Source organism: Furipterus horrens, unplaced genomic scaffold, assembly GCF_987537825.1.
Source record: "Furipterus horrens unplaced genomic scaffold, mFurHor1.1.pri manual_scaffold_17, whole genome shotgun sequence".
Lineage (NCBI taxonomy): Eukaryota > Metazoa > Chordata > Mammalia > Chiroptera > Furipteridae > Furipterus > Furipterus horrens.
In genome coordinates, this window is record NW_028327187.1 from 109266808 (window position 1) to 109285358 (window position 18551).

Genomic DNA, 18551 nt, shown 5'->3' on the forward strand with positions numbered 1-18551 from the left:
CAACGTCAAACCGCCTTAGGGACTCCGGCTCCGGATTTTCTGTCGGGGTTTACTCCCTTAGCCTTTCCCCTGAAGAGGTATGCCGCAAGGCAGCGGAGATTTTTTGGAGTCAGAGTTTTCCTTCTCTGATGTGCCCTGACTGGAAGATCGAACCAGCGACACTTAGCTCGCAGGCCGACGCTCAATCCACTGAGCCAAACCAGCCAGGGGATGAAAAATACAGATCACATGATAATACGTATACATTAATGCAGAGACCAAAATGTGTAGCAGAATTTACAAAGAATGAGATCAGGAAACTGAAAATGTTTCTATACTGGATGGGAGCAAAGATCATCAGTTATTTCCCCCATGGCTGCAAAACAGATTCTTGAAAAAGCACTCAATGTGAACAAAAGCAGTAATGAAAAGAAGCAATGATACCAGCTTTTAGATGCAGAAGAACATATGAGAGTTCTAGTAAGAGTACATATTCAGATTCCAAAAGAGATTGAATGGCGTTAACTTAATGTCTAGTTTTATTTACCCCTAGACCATAGCAAATTCTGCATGGAGGCACATCACATGAACACTGCATAATCTTAAAAAGTTACCCAGATTGTTAAGTAAGAACACAAAAAAGTATGTAAAATAATGAGAGGTTTGGTTCTTTAGTTGAGAGGCACAGATTTATGTTATGGAAATTTTTAAATGAAATTGATTAAGGACTGATTTTCATTCATTCATTCATTCATTCATTCATTCATTCATTCATTGAGCTACACTACATGCTCAATGCTCTACAGATATGGTGGGAAATACCAAAGACAGTTTCCATAAGTAACTCACAATCCAGTTATAAAAACATGCCATATATGAAAAAAATTCCATTACTGTCAAATGATGATGAAAACACCAATGATTTATGAAGTACTTTTCTATGAGCCAGGCATGGTGCTAAGTGCTTTCCTAACTTAATCTTCACAGCCACCCTGAGTAGGTGCTATTATTATCCCCATTTTACAGATGAGAACAGTGTATTTGAAACAGCTAAATCTGCATGCCTAAACTCACATTTTTAAATCGCAGATCTAGAATTTAAAGTTAATTTAAAGTTACTCCAAGACCTAAGTTTTCAGTAAAGAAATCGTTAAGGCAATTAAGAGAATGGGGTGCGCTAACAGGGACGACTGTGGGGACACTGAAAGGAAAGATAGGCTTCAGATAAGGCAAGAAGGAGGAAGAAGGGCCTTGGGTCAAGAAACATACAGTAAATGTATGGAGAATAATAATGGGCCTGTGGAAACAATGATTACACTAGCGGAGGTGTCCAATAGAATTAATATGGGGTCAGATTTTGGTGAAAATATGAATACTGTACAGGAGGTTGTGAAGTGTAGGTAACTATGGGCCACAAGAAACTAATATAAGTTTAAAGTTGTAGGCTTATTGGAGATGAACTGCATGCAGGCATGGCCAGGTGAGCAGCGTCCAAGGGACTAGGAGTTGGACTGGGAGCGCTGGGGAACCCTGTCCCAGCCGCCCCTTTTCTCTTCCCTATTGGACCCCATGACTCGACTTCCGCTCAGTTACGGAGACTCAGCCAAGAGCAGGGCCACGTTCCGGCACGCGGAGGGGTGCCCGGGAGGCTGCATGGGCAGATCTATATCTCCCGCCTCCGCTGAGGTTGGCTGCTCATCCCGGGAGCCTCCTCCACGCTGCCTCGTGCCCCGCCGGAAGCTCGTCCACCTCTAGTAGGGTTCCGCTCCGCCGTGGAGGGGTGGGAGGGAACACACCCGGGAGCAAGACTGGAGGGCGGGGCCACGCGCCAGACTGCGAGCTCAACCCGGAGAGGCGGGGCCGCTAGTGACGGAAGGAGTTTGGGGAGTTGTGGACCCGTAGCGGAGCATTCGCCTACCTTGCTCCTCAGGCCTAGTTCAGAAGGTTCCGCTCCGCTCCGGGGGCGGAGCCGGAGGCGGGCCCACAGGCGGGGCCGGGGCCGAGCCGGGGCGTTGAGGTGGCTGTAGTGGAAAGGTGTGTTTCTCCAGCCTCCGCTGGAGCCGGCGGCCGGTAAGTAGGTAAGGGGCTCAGGGAGACGACCTGGTTCCCGCCCCGAGCCGGGTTCTCCGCTGCTCCAACGGACCGCCTCTTTTTCCTTCCCCCTCAGGCTGCGGCTCGGACGGTTCCGTTCCGTGGCGGGCGCGGGGCCGGGGGCGGGACCGGGGCGGGGCTGCGAGTGGGCCGCGGTAGTCCGGTAGGACAGGGTTGGGGGTCTTCCCCGGGACCTCCTCACGGTCGCCCAAAGACAAAAAAGGCTTCACGAGGGTACCGTCGCCGCACTCCTGGAACCCAGTTCGCCCTTTCTGCCGCGGGGCCGCCGGAGCTCCAGCCTCGTCCCCGCGCCTTCCAGTTGTACGAAACTCTGGTTGGTTTGTTGTACAATCATACTTTGATTCTATCATTTTTGTAAGCCCCGACCTACGACCGCCGGGCTCCATCCCGAGAACTGACCGAGACTGTGAGCGTTTTGGAGCCAGGAGCGTTTGGCAGCCGCAGCCCGCGCGTCCCACCTCCACGCAGCTAATCGGACACCGCGGCCCCCGGGGGCATCGTGGAGATGAGGAGCAGGAGCAATTCCGGGGTCCGCTTGGACGGTTATGCGCGGCTCGTTCAGCAAACCATCCTGTGTTACCAGGTAAGGAGGGACCATCCCGAGCTGCCCTCTCATGAAACTTATTCTCCTACCCAGTCCCCTCTCGTATCCTGAGACTTTGCAGTTTAAGAGGTTGCCTCTTTAAATTCAGTCCTGCTTGCCTGTGGTTACCCTCCCCTCAACCCCACCCCATCCTCTACGAGTTAGGGGACTGAAGGGCTATGTGGCTACTCCACAGAGTCTTTTGTCCACTGTTTGGGATCGAAAAACAGAAAGAGCCCCCCTGGGTGTCCCGGGTACAAAACGGGTCTTTTGTATTGACTCTGCTTCTTTTGGAAAAGAAAGGTGTGTGTAGGTTGAACAGAGCCCACTGAATGAGGACGATGAACTCGGGACTGCGAGGACAGTACACAGGAGTGAAGAAGCTCCTGAGGTTTGAATCTCACTCTGGATTCGGGGGTGACTGCTGCTGTCCCTCCCATGGATCACCTTGTTAGAGACCCACCTGTGAGGAGGGCCTTAGGGCTTACTCTGGTTGCTATTTTACAGATGAGAAAACTGCGGGCGAAAAGGTTACTGCATGTATTAGGGTCAGACCCAAATGCAGGTCTTTTGCTCCTAAGTTCGAGGGGACCTGTGAAGCTGCCCATGTGGTCTGAAGTATGAGTATGCCTGCTATTTTATATTAATGGGCTAAAGTTATATGTGGGCCCATCATATAAGACAACTGGACTATTTTTATTCGTAGTGAAGACAGCAGCTATGTTGCTTGCCCTCAATTAACAGCAACTATTTATAGGGCCTGCTGTCAGAGAAGGAAGTGGCATTCCATGGTTAGATGCCTGGCCTGCAAATTGGGAGCCATGCACCCCCAAACCACTAACCATTTTTCCCTTCTTAGCCAGTTTCTCAGCCTTGTTTCCTCATTCTGGAAATATTTATTGTGTACAGTACCTATTACATGCAAGGTACTCCGTCAGGTGCTGGGTTCACACAGAAGAATAAATGATTGTGGTACAGTGAAATTTATGCGTAAGGTATAGGTCCAGAATCCATTGTCTGAACCTCCGGGGGCCAGATGTGCTTTATAAGTCAGAAATACTGGGATTTTAACTGCAGTGGAGTCTGGGCAGCACTCTTAATCAAACACATTATTATTTCCACATCAGAATATGAATATTCCCACTTAGTAGGAAAGTAAAGACTGAAAATAGTTTCACATCAGTTCAGGTCATCTTTTGTCACCAAATGAGCTTGCTGAAAACTTATGAAAACACTTGAAATTTTCAGAGCTTATTGGCTTTTGAAATTGCACATTAAGGATTATGACTCTTATTCTGGGAGGTTAGCCTAGTTTGCAGAGCAGGGGAGGAGTCCTGAAAGAGATGATGTTTAAGTTGAGAACTGAGGGAATAAGCAGGTGAATGGAGGTTTGCTTTTTTTGGGGGGGGGTCTTCTTCTTTGGAATATATTATAATTAGATCTACGAAGTGTTTTAAAATCCAAGTTGAAAACCTGTTCCCTTCATTACTGTGATGGAAGGGGCTATAAGGTGAACTGATAAAGCTTGGTTTTTGCGTCACACCTGGGTTTAAACCACTAGCTCTACTTTGAATGAATGACATGTACTCGACCTCTCTGAGTCCATGCCCTCATCTATAAAATGGGAATGATAACACCTGCCTCCACTGAGGCATTATGCAGGAAAAAAAATAGTGCCCAGTGTGTTGCCTCGCACCATAGTAGGAAATCAGTAAATTGTGGGTGCTGTTGGTGGTGTTATGACTTAGATATAAGCCACACATACCCAGGCCACATGTCCTTGCTTCACCCTGTCCCATGATGTTCCTTTCCCAAAAGCCATGACCCAGCTACTAATGGCTTTCTGGTCTTTGAACATAATGTCTTCCATTGATGTGATGAGATACTTAAGCATAAAGACCTCATTAGTTTTGTTCCTTTTGCATCAAGCAATGCTCCAGGCAAATAAAAATTTAAGTCCTTGTTGATAAAATACTTCCTGCAGCTCTGAGCTATCCTAATGATCCAGCTATTGACTCAGGCTTGCAGTCCCTCAGAAGCAAAAAGAATTATCTTCTTGTTAAAGTATATCTGCAGCATTGGACTTTCCTCGCTAACATTTTAATGATTAAATAGTTGTTTGAACCTTTAGTTGTATTTATTTTGGGGGTAGTTGGTGAGAAGCCTTCATGTTTGCCCTTTTTTCCCCTTCCTGGCTGTACTGTCAGGCTCTGCTGGCTAACCAGAATACTCCCAGGTATGATTCCGCTGGAAAATCCCATGAGCCTGCACAGGTAAAATCCTACTTCTTCCCAGCTATCCCCACCCCACACCCATCCTGCCCCCAAAACTAGTCTTTACAGGTGTAGAACCCTAACCCATTTCGGGCTTTATCATCTTTACTGAGTGATCCGAAGCACATCACTTAACCACTCTGTAAAAATGAATGAGTAATTGTATGTTACCTATATTTTACCACAATAAAAAAAGAATAAAAATGGTTTCTAAAGTGTTTGCTGTATCTCCCCATCTACAGTAGATATGTACAGATGTTTATGAGGCATTTTACAATATCAGCTGGTACAAGCTCTGAACTCTTCTTTCCGATTTGCTTTCTAAATCAAGATCAACTTACATTGATTTCACTTGTTAGAAATCATTCAGTGTTGACATGTCAAACTCATAAAGATTCTTGTGTTAGAGGCCAAGAGTTTGTTCGTATCAACTAGCATGTCAACCAATTCATTTTCCTATATCTGTGAAAGAAGTTTTTCCCGTTAGTCATTTGCCAGATATACTTGCTACTAAATGTTATTTGAATTTACAAGCAAAGAAGGAAAGAGCTATGTTTATAAAAGGTCCTTTTGCAGGTTTGATTTTATATAGCGAGAGAGTACAAATATGTACTCTAGGTAGCACAGCTTAAAAAAAAAAAGAAATTCCTTGATTTCCTTGGGCCCAGATAAGAAATACTAAATTTGTACATTTCTTCAATATCAGCTCTGTTTGAAGACTCATTCATAAAAGTGTTAAGTACAAAGTGGTGATAAGAGAATATGGATCAAAAAGAAAAATAATGATCAAGACAGTGTTCACTGTAACTGCAGATTATTTGGTATAAAAAGCAGATAATTCAGAGACCAGGACATTCACTAAATAATGCTATTTAGCAGCAATGGAGTTAAAAATGAGAAGAATATGATAATGGAAAAAATAGTAATTTTAAAAAGATATAATTAAATACTGAAAAGTAATAACAGGGCAGAAGAATAGGAGACCAGAATTAAAGCGTTCTAAGGACCTAGTTCCATTAAGAAGGATAGAGGTGTTATGTATTTTAAGCCAGGAGTTCACGTATAAGCATTAATATTAAAGTAGTATAAGTGAAATATATAACTCTTAAACAATGGAGGAACAAAGAAAATTTGATAACTCCAAGAGAAGAAAGGAAAAGTGCTTGGGGAGAACAGGAAGTAAAAAAAAAAACATAGTAAAGGACAGAACAATAAGGTGCAAATACAGCATTCCCTCACTTATCGCGGGTATTACGTTCTAGACCCCCCCGCAATAGGCGAAAATCCGCAAAGTAGGACCCTTACATTTATTTTAGTATTTATATTTTAAGGCTTTATAAACCCTTTCCACACACTTAGAAACCATTCCTAGTCCCTTATTAACCTTTCCCACTCCCTTATTAACCTTTTCCACACTTTTATAAACAACTGATGTTCTTAAACATATTCTACACTCTTAAACCTACGTCACTTTAACAACATACGTATACAGTACCGCAAAATCCTGCAATATAGTGAAAAATCTGCAATAAATAAATATAATATTTTTAAAAAGCCTGCGATACAGTGAGGCCGTGATGAGTGAACTATGATAGAGAGAGGGACTACTGTAAGTCCAATTATCTTAGTAATCACAATGAATGTAAATTCTTAAATTAGCCAGATAATAGAAATTATTTAAAATTTTTTAAAATATATATGTGGTTTATAAGAGACAGAACCTTAAACAGAGGATACTGAAAGGTTGAAAGTAATTTAGTGGGACAAGATACTAGGCAAATGCTAACCAAAAAGAGACTGTAATTATACTAATATTAAACAGTAGATTATAAAGTTTAAAATATATATCATTAGGAAGAAAAATGTTATTACTAAATGATAAAAGGATGATTCACCAAGAAAGTAATAAAGCAATTTTAAACCCATAGGATACTAACAACATAGCTTCAAAATGTGTAAAGCAAAACTTAACATAATTATGAAAGTTAAATACATAATTATAGTGGGAGTTTTTAAACTCCCCTCACTCACATACTATTAGATCAAGCAGAGAAATAATTAGGACAAAATTTGAGCACCATAAGGAACAGACTTGATCAAGTGCACACACATACATAGAACTCTATGCTCCACCAATAGAAAAGAGTAATATTTCAATCTTGCAATGTACATTTTTCAACAATTGATGACAAATTAGGGGATAAAGAAAGTATCAAAAATACTGAAAAATCAACTTTATGCTCATTACATATTGCCAAAATGCAAGAAAATTACCAATAACAAACAGTTGCTAAAGCACCCCAAATATGTATGGAATTTAACTTAAGCCCACTTCTAAATATATCTAACTAGATCATGGATATGTATGTTATGGTTCTATATGTGTCATGGATCCAAGAAGCAATTACAATGTAAATTATCAAATACCTATAACTGAATAACAACAAAAGCATTCTTGCTGAATTTTGTCTAGTTTGTTTTGACCTATTCAAATCCAAAAGCATCTTCTGTTCTCATATCGGCTCAGCATCTGCTTTGCAGCCCATATATGCCCCTTCCTTTATATGCACCCTCCCTTTGAGGAGTAGTAGATGTTACCATTTCAGCATCTTTGCCCTCTTCTGTTATTAAAATCTGCCCCATCCCTCGCTTGCTCTGAGAACCATCTTTGTATTGCTTCCAGCCAAGAAGATTGTGTACGTGCTATTTCTTGAGCTTGTGTGATGATGACTTTAGCTTTTCAAATTTTTTCAAGGAGATAATGATAATGTGGAATATTTGTTTATAAACCACACACACACACCACCCTAGGGAGTGAGGAATCCTATCTTCTGTAACCCTACCCCCAGTGAGGTCCACTGCCCTACCGCCTGCCTTCTCAAACTCACCTCTGTCCTAGGAGGTTACTATTCTCTATTTCACCCATCTCCCTTCCTAGTCTAGCAATAAGTCATTTCCTGTGTTTGAAGCAGCTCCATGTTTTATTCACTTTTCTACCTCTAAAGCAAAACTGAGGCTTTACCTCCTGTTTGAAACATTCCCAAGGTTCATGCTGTGCATGCCTGATTTGCTTCTTCAGGGTTTCCTGAAGAAAGATTGAACAGAAGAATGTGCAGAATAATAAAACAAGCATTCTTAAAGGGAAAATTACATGTAGTAGCTATGCATATTACAAATATATAGGCAATTTATACAAATATAGGTATTTCAGACTCTAAATCAGTAAAACTATAACCTCTATTATATAGTTGTTTGTTCATTTATTTATTTAGCACCTAACTAGGCCAGGCCCTTGAGTTAGGGTGGTAAACCAAAAATGCAGACTTTGCCCTTAGGAAGCTTAAAGCATGGAAACAATACTTTAGATTGTGCCAGGCCAGGGATCGCAAAGTATGTCCCCGTCTATGATCATATCAATTTTTATGAATCACATCAAAATGAAACCTCCCGCATCTTCTTCCAACACAATATGTTATTTTTTATAGATTGAAAGAGAGAAGCAAGTCCTAGTCAGCTCAGGCTGCTCTAACAAAGTACCATGGACTGGGTTGCTTAAACAACAGCAATTTCTTTCTCACAGTTCTAGAGGCTGGGAATTCTGACATCAGGGTGCCAGCACCATCAGTTTCAGGTAGAGCCCTCTTCTGGGTTGCAGACAGCTGACTTTCTGTTGCATTCTCACATGGCAGAAGAGCAAGCTGGCCCTCTGGCCTTTTCGTATAATGGCACCGATCCCATTCATGAGTGCTCTGCCTTCATGACCTAATCACCACCACACTAGGAGTTAGATTTCAACATAGGAATTTGGGGGAGACAAAAACATTCACTTGATGACAGTAAATATTCCTTTTGCTGAGAGTAATAGTGCTCCAGTTTAAAATGGCTTGTGGCCCTGACCAGTGTGGCTTAGTTGGTTGGGCGTTGTCCTGCCAAGCGAAAGGTCACCAGTAGAATTCCTGGTCAGGGCACATGCCTGGGTTGTGGGTTTGGTCCCAGGTCAGGATGTGTGCAGGAGGGAACCAATCAATGTTTCTCTCTTACAAAGCTGTTTCTCTTCTCTCTACCCATCCCTTCCCCTCTCTCTAAAAATAAATAAAATCTTTTTTAAAAAGTAAAATGGCGTACATATGCAGTTGTAAATATAGGGATTGCCAAAACACCAGACTGCTTCTCTGAAGTAGAGCAAACCATTCAGACAGTCTAACTCTGGGTGGGGATGAACTAATCCTCTTCAACAGTTAAGGCCAAACTACAGAATAAAAGAGGTAACTTTTCAGTTAACAGGACAGTGACATTTCATAACCCAAACCACACTCGGTGCTATGTGCAAGCGTTCACTGCTGTGTCATCGGAAGGCTGTTTGTCTCAGTGGGCTCACAGATGATGGGTACACTGGGAAGGGGCTGAGTCCTTTCCCTGGATGTCCTGATGATTTCCTGTCCTGGGGTTAGTCAGCTGGACTCAGAACAGATAGAGATGCCTGTGTTATACATTGTTGGTGCATAGTGGTTTTTTTTTTTTTAAAGAACTTCATAAGTCCACTATTGGTATAAGACACCTTCACTCTGCCATCCCTAGACTTCAGTTCTGGTTGACTTTAAAATCATTGATTTGTAGTTGTTGGCTGTAGAACTATGTCAGTACACTGACTGCCATTGCTCCTCCCCGCCCCCAGGGCAGTTAGCAGTTGAGTTTTAGATATTTTTTTTTCAGTATAACATTTGTTCTTTTATTTCTGATTATAAAAAATTTATGTTCTATGTAGACAATTCTGAAGATTAATAAAATGACAAAGAATAAAATAAAAGTCGTCCATAAACCCAAAACCAAGAGACCTAGACATATATATGTGTTATAAAATTGGGACTATGCTATGTTATGAATTTTTTAACTTAGAGTTTTAGATGTTTTTGAAGAAGGTATAGATTAAAGGAGAGAGTCGAATATTTAATCCTTAGGTGGGACCATTTGAAACTATGCCAGTGTTTCTTTACCTAATAACCTTGGCAGTATCACTTTGAAAGTACCCAACAGAGTTTTTTCATGAGCTCTCTTGTAAATAATTTGGTGCCCTTTTTTAAGCTGGCAAGGCTCTGATTGTTATATTTTATTAGATACATATTTTTTGCCTTTTTTCAGGAAAAGTCAACAGAGGCTTTATGACTCTTCCTATCTTATCTATTTTATTTCTAGGTACGAAGTTTATTAGGACTCAGCTGGCCTTTTAAATACCAGTGATACCAGCCCTGGCCAGATGGCTCTGTTAATTGGAACATTGTTCCAAGCACCAAAAGATTACGGGTTTGATTCCCAGTCAGGGCACATACCTAGGTTGCGGCTTCAGTCCCCAGTTGGGGCACATACAGGGGGCAACCGATCCATGTTTCTCTGTCTCTCTCTCTACCCCCTCCCTGTCTCTCTCTAAAATCAATAAAAACATATCTTTGGGTAAGGATTTAAATAGTCGTCGTCGTCGGCAGCCGTCCGTCTCGAGAGACGATGGTGTAGCTTCTTAAGTGTCTATCTGCACCGCCGAGAATGGCTGTGCAGTCCGACTCGGGAGTGACACGGTACCTGTCTCCTCCCGTGTTGAATCGACATCTTGCGATGACGCTGGAGTGTCCTCTCCAGTGGAGCTGAAGCTACAGAGCCTGGGCAGGGTGATATGGAGGGTCTGCTGTTGCCCATGCAGCAGACCCCCCCTCTCTTCGCAGCTGAAGGGTCCAAGGGAAAGACGGAGTCGATACAGCTTGGCTTCAGGTGCGCCGCAGGAGTTGCCGGTGTTGACTACAACGTCAAACCGCCTTAGGGACTCCGGCTCCGGATTTTCTGTCGGGGTTTACTCCCTTAGCCTTTCCCCAGAAGAGGTATGCCGCAAGGCAGCGGAGGTTTTTTGGAGTCAGAGTTTTCCTTCTCTGATGTACCCTGACTGGAAGATCGAACCAGCGACACTTAGCTCGCAGGCCGATGCTCAATCCACTGAGCTAAACCAGCCAGGGCAGAAGGATTTAAATAATACCTGTGATATCATAGCTAAAAAGGACCCCCAACGTCCTCTTGCTCAGTACCTCCTTTTTAGGCACATAAAGTGTCTGGTTTACACATGAAGCAGCTGAGGCCCAGATAGGGTGGGCAGCTCCCCTGGGGAAAAAAAAGATGAGGGATAGAGTGGGACCCTACCTACCCCCAAGTTCAATGCTTTACCAATTTGTGTGGAAACATGAAGGCAAAAGAAGACCTAAAGTCCACAGTGCACATATTTGTAAAAAGTCTTACAGGCTCTTTCTGTTTGTTCTTTCTTCTGTTTGTCATTTCCAGTAGTGTGATCTGGTCTGAAAGCAAAAGAACAAGAACTTCAAAGTGAGAATGTTCCTTAGAGATTTTTCTTAGTGATGTCACTTCTCTCCCAAGACCACACTGTTGGTGGCAGAGCAAGGACTGGAACTCCAGTCTCTTCACTTCTCATCCTCACCCTCCTTGTACCCCTTGAGGGCAAGCATTTCTTGCCCAGGAGCTGAGTGAAGGGTGTTGCTGAGTCATTTTGTGTCTCTTCTCTAATAGAATCCTGTCACGGGGCTGCTGTCTGCCAGTCATGAACAGAAGGATGCCTGGGTGCGGGATAACATATACAGCATCCTGGCTGTGTGGGGCCTGGGCATGGCCTACCGCAAGAACGCTGACCGTGATGAGGACAAGGCCAAGGCCTACGAGTTGGAGCAGGTAATGTTGACTGGCACCTTGTCTTGGCCGCTCAGCACCTTTTCCTTAAAATGAAAAGCCTACAAGGAAATAGCTCTGTGTGCAGAGCAGTTTGGTGTGGGCATTTGCTCCATTTCTGCTATAGAATATTTTGGGGAGGCACTTAAGTGGTCTCAACCTCTCATTTGTCTTTCCCTTTGAGATTTTTCCTTCAAAAAATATGTCACACCAAATAGGAAAATAAAGCATTCAAATTTCTAACTAGCTACATTTCTCACATGTTCTATCATTTTATCTGTACTTATATATAAGGTTATATAAATCAGTATGATTGTTTTTAAAAGTCAGCACACCTGAACTACATATTCCAAAGTGCATACTCCTTTCAGAGTAGTCATTTCGAAACGAGAATTTCCCTTAAAAGTATCTTTCTAGTCTGAGCCATTCCAAAGCAGTCTTATTAATTTATAGTCACCCTCTAATTTTGAACCACATTGGGTGTTGTCCAGTTTTTGTGCCTGTGTTACCGTATAGCACAATGAAGTCCTTTTATTGTTTTCCAAAATCAGAAACCAGGTTACTCACCAAAGGCAAGATTTATCATCATTGAGTATGTAAGAAAATAATCTGTCCCTGAGCTCAGGAGTTATTAACAGAATGTTTAGAGTAATAGCACTGAAGTAGGGAGCAATGGCACATAAAAGTGTAGTTCCCTTGGCATGATAGCCTTTGGGATTTGTCTTTCTTTCCTTCTTTCTTTCTTTCTTTCTTTCTTTCTTTCTTTCTTTCTTTCTTTCTTTCTTTCTTTCTTCCTTCCTTCCTTCCTTCCTTCCTTCCTTCCTTCCTTCCTTTCTTTCTTTCTTCCTTCCTTCCTTCCTTCCTTCCTTTCCTTCTTTCCTTTTTTCCTTCTTTCCTTCCTTCCTTCCTTCCTTCCTTCCTTCCTTCCTTCCTTCCTTCCTTCCTTCCTTTCTTTCCTTCTTTCCTTCTTTCCTTTTTTCCCTCTTTCCTTCCTTCCTTCCTTCCTTCCTTCCTTCCTTCCTTCCTTCCTTCCATGAGGCCCTGACTGCTGTGGCTCATTGGATTGAGTGTCGGCCTGTGAACCAAGTGTCGCTGGTTCGATTCCCAGTCAGGACACATGCCTGGGTTGCACGTCAGGTCCCCAGTTGGTAGCGCCTGAGAGGCAACCACACAGTAGTTTCTCTCCCTCTCTTTCTCCTTTCCCCTCTCTCTAAAAATAAATAAATAAAATTGTTTTAAAAAATTAAAAATAAAAACAGAAAGAAAGGGGATGGCAAGGAGAAAGAAAGGGAGAGAAACATCGATGTGAGAGGGAAACATCAATCAGTTGCTCCTTGTACACACACCAACCAGGGACCGAACTCACAACCCAGGCATCAAACCAGAAACTTTGCTTTGTGGGACAATGCCCAACCAACAGAGCCACACCAATCAGGGCTGAGATTTATCTTTGATTCAACTCATACATTCTTCATTGGCCCTCACAGCCAGTGGACCATCAAGTCCAGGGAGAGTTCTTGCGACCTAATTGGTGCTTGTTTATAGCAACCACAGTGGGCATGAGTGGCAGGCAGCCTTAACATCAGTAGGGAAGCTCAGAATGGAGGCCTGTCTGTGGGAGCAAGGGAAGTACAGTTTGGATTTGACTAACATGTTGAGTTTGAGGTGATAAAATCACTCAGTCTTGGAAGTAAGATAACAATGGGTAGTTTTTTTTAAATGCATACAGCAAGCATTGAATTCTCTTCCAAGAAGTTGGATGACTACTAAAAGTAAATGAACCAGTCATTTAACAGTATAATGATTTGATGTCACTGTCCTCCAAACTTCCCATCCTTCTTTGAGACAAATCAAAGTAAAGCCACGCCTGTCTATACACATACACAGGCCTCTACCTCTCCTCTGTAAGCGATTTCTGATCTGGACTAGAGTTGACTCGATTTGCTGCATAACTGAGAACAAGGTACAAACAAGCCACATTGTTTGTTTCGTTGAGTGTGGTTAATGAATAAAGGAGACATCTTTGATTATGGAAATTAACATGGGCTCTTCCAGTGATCCTCAACAGGGATGCTATTGCATTTGAGGCTCAGGCAGTACAGTTATTCATTGTGTGAGACTGCCCATGCATTGCAGGACACTTCGGGTCCTCGGTCCTTACTAAATGCCAGTAGCTCCACTCCCATCATGATGACAATAAAGATGCCTCCACCCCCACATTTCCAAATGCTCACCCACTCCCAGGAGATGGTAATGCCACCCACAATTGGGAACCACTCAGCTTCTTCATAATGGAAAAATAACTTTTCTTTATTTGAGGGGACGTGAGTTGACAAATGTTCATTCTATACACTGTAGGAAATGTTAATTACAACAATGTTAATTATACCCTATATTTATGAGCTAACATTTTCTGCCTCAAAAGAACATATAACATAAAAGTCGGCAGCCGTCCGTCTCGAGAGACGATGGTGTAGCTTCTTAAGAGTCTATCTGCACCACCGAGAATGGCTGTGCAGTCCGACTCGGGAGTGACACGGTATCTGTCTCCTCCCGTGTTGAATCGACATCTTGCGATGACGCTGGAGTGTCCTCTCCAGTGAAGCTGAAGCTACAGAGCCTGGGCAGGGTGATATGGAGGGTCTGCTGTTGCCCATGCAGCAGACCCCCCCTCTCTTCGCAGCTGAAGGGTCTAAGGGAAAGACGGAGTCAATACAGCTTGGCTTCAGGTGCGCCGCAGGAGTTGCCGGTGTTGACTACAACGTCAAACCGCCTTAGGGACTCCGGCTCCGGATTTTCTGTCGGGGTTTACTCCCTTAGCCTTTCCCCAGAAGAGGTATGCCGCAAGGCAGCGGAGGTTTTTTGGAGTCAGAGTTTTCCTTCTCTGAACATATAACATAAAATAAGATTATATTCTAGAATCCTAGGATTTTCAAGGCAGAAGTATCTGTAAGATAATCCTCTCCAGACTTTTTTCTGGTGATCATCTTTCATGGCCCTTCACTACATCTTCTCTGCAAACCATGTACATTCTGTAAGAGAGGAGATGCTCACAGACCTGGGTAGGAGCTTCTTTCAGCCAGGCTACTTTGACCTATCCTGTTCTCCAGCCACTTATGAAATAGTTTTATACTGTTGTTAATGGGACATATAAAGACCAATCTTTCAATGTGCCTGAGTGGTGAAGGAAGTGAGAGACCTTATAATGTATTGACTAAGCTCAAACTCTGGAGTCAGACGGCCTGAGCTCTGCCCTTACTCTGCTGCCAGCTGGGAGACTTTAGCAATATTACTTCATCTCTCTCAGCCTCTGGTTCCTCATCTATAAAGTGAGGTAACAGTAATACCCACCCCATAAGATTGCTGCAAGAATTAGAGAGAATCAGGTAAAGTGTTTTGTACAATGTCTGGACAAAATGTCTGATTATCATAGTAGTATTGCTATTTATAATGATAATGAGAATTATAGTAATTGGTTAGAATACATATTAAGAAACCTTGGCGGCTACTTGCATTTTGTAAGAACTTTCACTCAATAGTCCAGTAATGGTGTCACAAATGGTTATTTTGGCACAAATCAGCATTACTTGGGACAGGCATGCTGGACTTAACACAACAAAAATAAATTACTAAGAATTGTGCCATAAACCTCCAGGGTACTAGGCTTATACAATTGTCTTGCTAAAATATCAGTGAGGAATCACCGGATTTCTGAACCAGGAAGTACCATGTGGTCCAACCCCTTTATTTGAGATAAGTCACTTCATGAAGATTTTCTTTCCTTGTGATTGAGTGGGGAGGTGGCAATAACCAAACCATCAGAATACTTGTATATGCTCAGGTTCTGTCTTCTCAGGGAAGTCTCCACGCTGCACCGGCTTACCGGCCATGTGGTAAGGTTTTCATGGGGCAGGGAAACTGGCCTTGTTACTTATCCCGCTTTATTTCCACAGAACGTGGTGAAACTCATGCGGGGTCTTCTCCAGTGCATGATGAGACAGGTAGGTGGAAAGCAACAAATGTGTTTTCAGGTCATCTGAGTGGGCATGTTGTCATTTTCATGATGACAACTGATATTCTGAAAGCATTTTGAACTTTCAAAATGCAGAGGCATTGAAAATATTTTCCTTATTTTCTCCTTGTAAAATTATCTTCAATACTTCCATTACACTGGAGGACCACAGACTCAAAGGGTGCTGTGTCTCACAGTCTCTTTTGAATAATTACCTGTGAGAAAGGAGAGCGTGTCATTTTTTGTAAAAAAAAAAAATGCGGAAGAAAACATTGTTTTTAAAAGGTACTCCTGGAAAGCTATGAGCTATGTTTATTCTGTTGAGTTTATAAAAGGGTTTCTTTTGAGTTGAAATGCCTGAATTTCTAAAACTCGACATGCCTATTTATTGGTATTTTCAGTGAGGGGTAAATAAAACAACTCATTGAGCACATACTGTACACAGAATATCATACTAGGATCTGCATACAGAATGTGGTGCTCCCAAAGATAGCAGATAAGAGGTCTGCATCCAGTACATTGACCTTGGGTGTGGCCTCTGCCAGCCATGAATCCCTTAGCTATACAGAGCCAGCTTGCCTTCTCCCTCAGGTGGATAAAGTGGAGAAGTTCAAGCACACTCAGAGTACCAAGGACAGCCTGCACGCCAAGTATAACACTGCCACCTGCAGCACCGTGGTGGGTGACGACCAATGGGGCCACCTCCAGGTGGATGCCACCTCCCTCTTCCTCCTATTCCTGGCCCAGATGACTGCCTCCGGTGAGCCAGGGCCACTTGAGCCCATTGTACAGGGAATGACAAGCCAGAGGGGGCAGGGAGGGGGCGGACATTGGTCAATATTCAAAATAAGCTATTTCTGTAAAGAAAAAGCATGCTTCTTTATAATATTATGAGAACTGACTCTGTGACATGCCAACAGTCAGCCTCCTGAGCACTTGGAAGATGAGGGCTGTTGAGCAAGCTCTATTAGCATCTCTCTAGTTGATCCCAAAGCTTCCTTTCTGTACCTGTCACCTAGCTACTGGAGCAACCTAGATCAGGTCTGCCTTCAGCAGCTCAAATATCTGCAGATAGTGTCATGCTCCCTCTTAAAGTTTTCTTCTTCAGACCTTTATCAAGGGATATACTACAATTAATTTAATTATTCCTTTATTCCTGTTACTTTTTTGTTATAACTAATGTTGCAATACCAATTTTGACCATATCTATTTGCTGCCTTCCATTAGTTAGATATCAATCAAGGGGTGCAGAAGGCCCCACACCCTCTTTTTCAATCCTTTCTGCTTGTCGGCACACATACAAAAGTGGAGTCATTCTTTTCTCCCTGCCTCCCTCCCTCCCTCCCTCCCTCCCTCCCTCTCTTCCTTCCTTTCTTCCTTCCTTCCTTCCTTCCTTCCTTCCTTCCTTCCTTCCTTCCTTCCTTCCTTCCTTCCTTCCTTCTTTTTTTCTCCTCTTTCTGAGATTAGACATTGTCACAATTACTTCAGACGTAAGTTTTGATGCTCTAGTAAGAAAAATGAAAATGGAGGTAAAAAGATTCATTTGCTATTGTGATGCCTGTAATTAGCAGCTCTATTCACACACTTCATAATTTCATTGATTGTTTCTCTTTGCTAGGTTTACGTATTATTTTTACCCTCGATGAGGTGGCTTTCATACAGAATCTTGTTTTTTACATAGAAGCTGCATACAAAGTTGCTGTAAGTATAAACCTCAGTAGTTTTTTCAGTTGTCAAAAAGAATAAAAATTATACAATTCTCTGAAGGCCAGGCTATTTGGGGCTGACCAGAAGGTTAGCATGGTTAGAGCTATAAGATTATGTCACTTCCACTTACAAAGTGCACATTTTTTTCCTGGGATGCAATTTCTGAGTTCATGGTTTTGGAATGCACCACATGCTCTGTTTGAATCCATTACTCTTGTTTTAAATAAGACCTTAAAATGTCCTGTGGCATGTACACAGGCTGGCCTGAATCAGGATTAAGGGCCACAGCATCAGTTCCTTGGTGGGCACTACAGTGCCGTGGTGCTCACCCCAGGCTGCCCATAGGTGGAGGGGCCCGAGCCAGATGTATGCCCCAGGGCAGGTGTGGGTCAGTACAAGCATGCATAAACCCCAGCTCCTCCGGGGTTGACTATAAGGGTGATAAGAAAAGGGTAGAGTTTGGTTTGAAAAAGAAACCAAGTATGGTCTAAAGCAAGGCTCAGTAAACTTTTTCTATAAAGGGCCAGAGAGTAAATATTTTCAGCATTGTGGTTCCTATGGTCTCTTTTGTTGCACCTCAACTCTGCCATTGTAGCAGGAAAGCATTCATAGACAACATGAACATGGGAGCATGGCTCTATCTCAAATAGACTTTATTTACAGAAATAGGTGACAAACTAGATTTTCATCCAACAGCCGTAGTTGGCTGTCCCCAGGTCTAAATCGGCGATTTTTAACTTTTAACCAGGGGCAATCTTCCCCTCTCAGGGGACATTGGGCAATGTCTGGAAATTTTTTTTAAGTATATTTTATTGATTATATTGTTACAATAGTTCCATTTTTTCCCTTTGCTCCCCTCCGCCCAGCACCCCCCCGCCCCCAACAATTCCACCCTGGAAACGTTTTTGGTTGTCATACTGGAGATGGTGCTATTGGCACCTAGAGGGTGGAAGCCAGGGACTCTGCTGAGCATCCTAGAGTGCATAGGACAGCCCCACAACAAAGAATGTCAGTAGTGCTGAGGTTGGCAAACCCTGGTCTAAAACTTGAGAAATATTTGTGGGACAGGTGGGACTTCAGCTGGACCTTGGAGGATGAGTAGGGTTAGATAAACAGAAGGGGGAAAAAAGGGGTGTTTGTGGTCAGGCAGGAACAGACTCTGAGTGTG

General features: G+C 42.9%; 1 protein-coding gene and 1 long non-coding RNA gene across 8 annotated transcripts in view; one reads left to right on the plus strand and one right to left on the minus strand.

The window, feature by feature from the left end:
* LOC149991802 (uncharacterized) overlaps nucleotides 1-2113 on the minus strand; it is a 209597-nt gene extending 207484 nt beyond the window's left edge. For all 4 annotated transcript variants that reach the window (XR_016508571.1, XR_016508573.1, XR_016508570.1 and 1 more), the window contains exon 1: nucleotides 1898-2113. This is a non-coding gene — a long non-coding RNA (uncharacterized LOC149991802). The remainder of the gene's footprint in view (nucleotides 1-1897) is intronic.
* PHKA2 (phosphorylase kinase regulatory subunit alpha 2) overlaps nucleotides 1864-18551 on the plus strand; it is a 59646-nt gene continuing 42958 nt past the window's right edge. For 3 of the 4 annotated variants that reach the window (XM_090264404.1, XM_090264406.1, XM_090264407.1), the window contains exons 1-6: nucleotides 1864-2049; nucleotides 2451-2674; nucleotides 11509-11667; nucleotides 15618-15665; nucleotides 16268-16436; nucleotides 17295-17377. In XM_090264404.1, the coding sequence (XP_090120530.1) occupies nucleotides 2597-2674; nucleotides 11509-11667; nucleotides 15618-15665; nucleotides 16268-16436; nucleotides 17295-17377 (537 nt within the window). In that variant the 5' untranslated portion in view covers nucleotides 1864-2049; nucleotides 2451-2596. Of the gene's footprint in view, nucleotides 2058-2450; nucleotides 2675-11508; nucleotides 11668-15617; nucleotides 15666-16267; nucleotides 16437-17294; nucleotides 17378-18551 lie in introns of all 4 variants that reach the window. The other variant, XM_090264405.1, reaches the window with a different exon arrangement.